Genomic DNA, 7017 nt, shown 5'->3' with positions numbered 1-7017 from the left:
TTTGGAGCCTGTCCTGGAACTCGCGCTGTAAACCAGGCTGGTCTCTAACTCACAGAGATCCACCTGCCTCTGCCTCCCACGTGCTGGGATTAAAGGCGTGCGCCACCACTGCCTGGACAGTATTTTTCTTTATTGACTTGGTTTTCTCTTGGAGCTGGAGAGAAATAAGGAGGCAAAGTGCTTGCCAACTAGACTAACGACCTGAGTTCGACCCCTGGACATGATAGAAGGACAAAACCAATTTCCACATGGCCACTACACACACACACACACACACACACACACACACGCTCGCGCACATGCCACAATTCATTTTCAAACATTTGATCTGTAAAGCAGAAGTCTTTTCCTTTAGCCCTCAGGTACACTTAGCATCCTCTAAAATCATGTCATTTGTTATTTTTCTCTTTTTTTTTCCTTTGGTTTTTTTTGAGACAGGGTTTCTCTGTGTAACAGTCCTAGGTGTCCTGGAACTTGTTCTGTAGACCAGGCTGGCCTCAAACTTACAGAGATTCATCGGCCTCTGTCTCCCGAGTGCTGGGATTAAAGGCGTGTGCCACCACTGCCCGGGCATTTGTTATTTTTCTTCTAGGCACTTATTTATTTATTTACTTATTAATTTATTTGTCCACTTATTGCCAGCTACAAAAATGTAATCTCTGTAAGAGCAGAGACTTTATAGCAAACAACAGCCGTTTGTTCGTCCACAATTTTGTATCCTGACAAAACTCAGCTGTCCAGGCCCTCTGGTTTACCTTTGCTCACTTACATGGTTCATTCACCTGGAGGCTCACTGGGTCTGGATGACCCAAAAAAATCATCCTCAGCCACCAAATGTTCCCTAATCCGCTGCTTTGTGTGTATAATTTATCCTCCAAAAAAGGTGATACAAGTTAGTGGATATTCAGGCTCAGATAACACTGTGGATTCTTAGAGAGTTGGGTTTAACCTTTATGTCTCATTCACTCCCTGTCTCTTTCTCCGTCATAGTCACCCACTCTTCTCAAACCTTTGTGTCCTTCCTACCTCCACACCTTTGCTCATCCTGTTTTCCCTGCCTAAAATATTCCCCTCCTCTTCCTCTTTGCCTATCTTAGCGTTTCTCATCGACATTTAACAAACTTGGCCTCACCCACCAAACGTCAATCAAGTCTGAGTCATGAAGAAAGCCACGAGAGATCTCTGGTTGGTGCCATCCTTTGGGCCTATGGTGGGCACAATGTTCTATTCTGTCCAGTACCACCTCTTGTTTTATTAAAAAATTCCAACTATATTGTAAGCAAAGGAATTACCGTATTCTTGTGAGGCTCTGTCTTTCTCAGTACACTTTAGTTATCTGACATGTCTGAAAGGGGCTGGGCCTTAATCAATCAATAGAGCAGGTACTGGAATTAAACAGGCTGTAGCAACAGACCAGCAACCCTTTGTCATTCTGTGGCGGAATCCTTTTCCTCAAGCACACATACCTAGATAAAAGTCCCTATATTGGTTGAGGTTTATATGATCAAAGTATACATATATATGATTAGCTATTCTATAATGATGCATGAGAATATATACAGAATATATGTCCTGTATATAGGTACATAGACATTTAAAAGCTGTAGTTTATTTACATATGTGAGTATGCACATGTGTGTACAGGGGCCAATGGAAGACTAAGAGGATGTCAGATCACCTAAAGCTGGAGTTATAGGCAGTTGTGAGCCACCTGATGTGGGTGTTGGGAACAGATTTCTGGTCTTCTATAAGAGCAGAGAGTGCTCTTAGGTGCTAAGCCATCTCTCAAGCCCAGGCTGATATATTTGATTGATCAAGTGCTGGGGATACTAATGTCTCAATACATTTTCTTTGCACTGACCTAAAAACACCCGAGAAAATTGAATCCAGCCAGGGCGGAGAAATTTCTGCTCTATGTATTTCTCGGGTAGGGAACCAGGAAAGAAATGGAGTAGTGAAGAGACACTATGTGAGTAGAACACAAAAAAACTGCTAAGCAGGGCTTCTCCTTAAGGCTGGGATAGCAAGTGTGCCACCATGCCCAGTTATTGTGTCGCTAAGGATGGAATCCAGGGCCTCGGGTTCGCTAGGCAAGTAACTCAGCAACTGGCTACATTTCAAGTCCCCCTTTTCTTTGTTCTCTTATCTTTGTCCCTTTCTTGCTCCTCCTTCCCCACGCCTCCTGAGAGATGGGTGAATTTTTAATTAGTGACATGCATTCTTAGTTTCAATGGAGAGTACCATGGCCCGTCACCATCAACCCGGAAATGTGGGCATCACTGGGGTCACCCCGACTCTCTCTCACCCTCAAGGTTAATCATCGAGCAAGCACTATTAATTTTGTCTCTTTTTTTCCAATCCATCCCTTCTCTTTCATTGTTACTACCATTGACCTAAATCAAGTTCCCGTAATCTCCCAGAGACAACAGGTCTTTCTGCCGCCAGTATAATCCCCTTTGAATTCATCTTCCACACACTGCTGGGGTTATCTGTCTCAGGCACGTCTTTGACTGTACCACTCTCCTTAATGACTTCCACCTCTACTCCTCAACTGCCCACTTCATTCTGTTTAAATTCTGAGTAGAACATTCCAGACGTTTTGACCCCTCCTCCCGCCCTCCATACACCCTGCGCTCGAGCCCTAGTGACCTACTTTCAGTTCCTTGAACACAACAAGCTTTATCCAGCCCATGTATGAACACGGAATGCTGTCTCCTCTTTGCGCCAGCCTGGGGAACTAACGCGTCTTTGACATGCAGTTGGTGAGTCATTTCCCCTGCCTTGCCCCAGCCATTGTCTGCCACCAGCTATAGCTGTCTCTCCCCCCAGTTCCCCACAATCTCTTGCGCATTTACATATTGCAAATATTGCTTGCCTGTCTCCAACAGCAGTGGGAGGCTCTCTGAGAACACACTGCCTTTTATGTGTCTTTGCATTCTTTGTGTCTAACATAGGCTTCTTTTTTTTTTCTTTTTTTTTCTTTTGCCTAACATAGGCTTCTTAAGAAGGAGCTTGGGGGGCTGGAGAGATGGCTCAGCGGTTAAGAACACTCACTGCCTGCTGTTCCAGAGATCCTGAGTTCAATTCCCAGCAACCACATGGTGGCTCACAACCATCTATAGTAAGATCTGGTGCCCTCTTCTGGCCTGCAGAACACTATATACATAATGAATAAAGAAATCTTTAAAAAAAAAAAAAAAGGAGCTTGAGGTTTGTTGAATGAACAGGTGACTGACTGCTTTATAGGTTCTTGAGGTTGGACAAAGCTGTGGCACAGGAGCCTCTACACAGAAAGTATGCTGGCTCACCTCGAAGAAAGGCACCGGTCATTTTCTGCTCTTAGTCTGACATTTTGATCATTCAGTCAACTATTAAGCAACTATTATGCTTCAGTTCTTGCATGACCTTTTTGCTTGTTTGTTTGTTTGTTTTTTTGGTTTTTTTTTTTTTTGAGACAGGGTTTCTCTGTAGCTTTGGAGCCTGTCCTGGAACTAGCTCTTGTAGACCAGGCTGGTCTCGAACTCACAGAGATCCGCCTGCCTCTGCCTCCCAAGTGCTGGGATTAAAGGCGTGCGCCACCACCGCCTGGCTATGCTTCAGTTCTTGCATGACCTTTTTTTTTTTTTCCTTTTTGATTAGGACGTATGGTAAGCAAGAAAGCCGGATGCAACCTCTAACAAGGACATTCTCAAGAGCTTTAAAGATGTTTGAAATTGAAGTATGAATTTTTTTTCTCAAGTCCTTTGCTGGATGATATAAATATGTCATTCTACCGAAGACAAGTTTAAATAACTCTTTGACTAATCTTACAGCGACTCTCCTACTCGTACACAACCCAAGCCTTCTCTAAGTGGCTTCAGATGAGAAATAGAGCAAGGGAGCCGGAAAGATGGCGCGGAGACCGAGAGTGCTTACTTCCTTAACCCACACCTGGGGATTTACAACTACCTGTAATTCCAGTTTTAGGGGATTAGAATCCCAGAACCCACATGCTAGAAGGAGAAAATAGATCCTGCAGATTGTTGTCAGTCTCTCACAAAAGGGCATGTCCACCTAGTCCCCCAATTTAAAAAAAATGGGGGGGGGTTAAATTAACATTAAAAAAAGTAAACCGGGCAGTGGCCGCACACACCTTTAATCCCAGCACTTGAGAGGCAGAGGCAGGCAAATCTCTATGAGTTCGAGGCCAGCCTGGTCTACAGAAAGCCTTCCAGGATAGCCAGGGCTCCACAGAGAAACCCTATCACAGGAGAGAGAGAGAGAGTGAGAGAGAGAGACAGAGACAGAGAGACAGAGACACATGACCGAGACCTACCACTTGGTGGCAGTGCTTCTCCAGAATTGAGGCCTTCTAGGCCTAGGCCTTTAAAATAAAGCAGTTCACAAACTCTATAGAATTGTAATAAACTGCGACATGATAGGCTATCTTTCATAAGAAGAAGAGAAAAAAGACCTAGAGAATGATCAGGGTGGGAGAGCACTTATTTAGCATGGTGAGGTCCTGGCTTTGATTCTCTGTTCAACGGCAACAAAATGCAAAAGACTGAAAGATAGGATTTAGGCAACCATTCAAACTTTTCTTAATCTTTGGCATCTGTTTTGTTTATCTGCCATGGAACAAATCGTAACAGAACACTTGACAATGGCCTAAACATGTTAAGTTCTGTTTTTCTTGTATACGTGTATTCTCAGAATTTATTTTTATTTTTTGTGTGTATGCTGCATGTGAGTGAGCGGAGCACACATGTGCCATAACATCCATGTGGAGATCAGATGATAACTTTGGGGAGTCAGGTCTCTCCTTCCATTGTGGGTTCTAGGGCTAGAACTCTGGTCATCGGCCTCTGCAACAAGCGCCTTTTCCTGCTGGGCTATCCTGCTGGCCTAGAATTGACTTGGAAATATTCTGTGTGCTGAAGCGAAATCCAAAGTGCCTAACTTCTTGGAAGAGTAGACTAATGGATAAAAGTAAGTTTTTACTCATTTTGATGTGCATGGGTGTTTTGCTTGAATGTGTGTCTGTGCTCTGTGTCTGTGCCTGTTGCCCATGGAGTCCAGAAAAGGATATCACATCCCCTGGAACTGGAGTTACAGACAGTTGCGAGCTGCCATGTGGGTGATAGGAATCAAACCTGGGTCCTCTGGAAGAGCAGGGTCTAGGGATGTGAGGCTTTCCGTGCTTAAATTGGAAAAGTCCTCAGCAAGCTGGGCCGAGTTGGTTGCCATACCAGTGGGAGGGCGAGGGAAGGGGAGGCGGTAATAAACCTTTTCTTTCCCTGTGCCAGCTGGTCTCTTTACAATAATCTTGTAAGTAGTTTTACCACTAGCCTGACCATACAGAACCCAAAAGGTAGGACAGCTGGGACTATGCAATCCAGAAAGGTCAGTCTTAACTGCCCATAGAGCAGGGCAAAGAAAGGACAAAGAATCGAAAAACAGAGGCAAGAACACAACTCTATAGGTTAGGATTGCTCCAGGAATGAACTGATGGAGAAAGCCTCCAATGGGATCTCAGGCTCCCTTATCAAAAAATCAGGTGTGGGACACCCCGGGGATATCTAGGGACGGACTTCTCCCTAGTTCACTTCCTGCCTGGAAGTTTCTCTCCACAAATTGCGCTTGGTACGACCCATGAAACACAAAGATCAAAAGTCCAAGGACACCATTCGCAATCTACCTTCTTTCTAAGCCATAGCGTCGGACCTCTTCACACCGGGCACCCCTAGTCACCCCAAAGCCACTTCTAGATCTGGTTGACAACAGCAGCCGCGACCCGCCAAATCAACCCAAATTACATTTGCAGGGCCGGCTGGAGGCGCTTCCTGATTGGCAGGACGATAGGGGGTGGGGTTTCGGAAGGAAATCCTCCATCTGATTGGTGCAAACCCCCGAGGGTGGGTGCTGTAGTGCGTCTAGGCGCGAAAGCTCGAACTCCGCTGCCGGGCTGGAGACGGCGGGATCTGCCGCCGGCAAGTTGAAGTTACTGAGGACCGGTTCTCCCGGAGCCGCGCGGTACGGAGGCCGGAATCATGACCGGCGAAGTGGATTCTGAGGTGAGTTTAGGCTCCGGTCGGGGTTGTGAAGGACGCTCCCTGAGGGCCAGGTATGACAAGGGACCCAGCGGGGCCCGATAGCCGAGCCCGAAGGACTACAATTCCCGGCGTGCACCGCTCCGAGACCCCTGGAATGGGGAAGGGGGCCGGAGCCTGGGCCTCGCACGGGTCTCCTCCTGGCGTCTTCCCGCGCTCGGACCTTGAGGTTCCTGGTTCGGCGGCCCGAGCTGCTGTCGGCCCAGCCGGGTTCTCGGCTTGTCACGGCAGCCCGCCTTGCTCTTTGGCGCGTTTCCTGCTGCGCAAGCTCCTGTTTTACAGCATCCCCGGCAATAAGGAGGCCTTGCCCAGCCTAGCCTGGAGGATGTGGGGTGGGATTCGCTGTAAACACTGGGCGAGGGGAGTACGAAGTTGGAACTGGTTCTGGAAGAGACCTGTGCGGGTCTCGGGCCAATAGTGCTTCCCGCGCGGCGTCCCGCTGGTAGCTGACGGCTCACTGGTGGAATTTGGCCGTAGGAAACTGTTTCGGGATCTGTGTTCTTTTCTGGAGTCAGGACAACGACGAGACAGTTGCCTTGGGAACAGATTTAATGGGGTACCAGAAAACCTAATCAACAAGCGAAAGCCATATTTTGACATAAAGTTTCCATGATTAGATACTGAGCAAAAATATCAGACTTAAATCAAGATGAACTCTCATCCTGCACCGACGTGCCTTCTTACCTCACCTAAATCCAAAAAAAAGCCTTAGTTTCAATAAAATTATTTACAAAAGCAGGTGGCTGACCTCATAAGCCATGCTTTTACTGACTCTTATTTTAAAAGAAAAGGAAAAAAGAAAAGCCTGAAAGTAGGTGAAAGGATTACTAGAGTAGGGACAGAGAGGAGTACCAGGGAGATGGGGAGGCAAAGTTAGAATGGCAGATGAACACAATTACTGCATGGTGTGTGTGTGTGTGTGTGTGTG

At 46.5% G+C, this 7017-nt stretch overlaps 1 protein-coding gene across 1 annotated transcript in view; it reads left to right on the top strand.

Annotated features, from left to right (window-relative positions):
- The first annotated feature begins 5889 nt into the window (after nucleotides 1–5889).
- The window catches only part of Clspn (claspin), a 32798-nt gene continuing 31670 nt past the window's right edge, over nucleotides 5890–7017 (top strand). Inside the window, exon 1 of the mRNA XM_026782171.1 lies at nucleotides 5890–6053. Within this exon, the coding sequence (XP_026637972.1) occupies nucleotides 6030–6053 (24 nt within the window). The 5' untranslated portion in view covers nucleotides 5890–6029. The remainder of the gene's footprint in view (nucleotides 6054–7017) is intronic.

This window comes from Microtus ochrogaster, chromosome 10 (genome assembly GCF_000317375.1).
Source record: "Microtus ochrogaster isolate Prairie Vole_2 chromosome 10, MicOch1.0, whole genome shotgun sequence".
Classification (NCBI taxonomy): domain Eukaryota; kingdom Metazoa; phylum Chordata; class Mammalia; order Rodentia; family Cricetidae; genus Microtus; species Microtus ochrogaster.
Note: the sequence above shows the minus strand (reverse complement) of the source record. Positions and strands in the feature narration are given on the sequence as shown.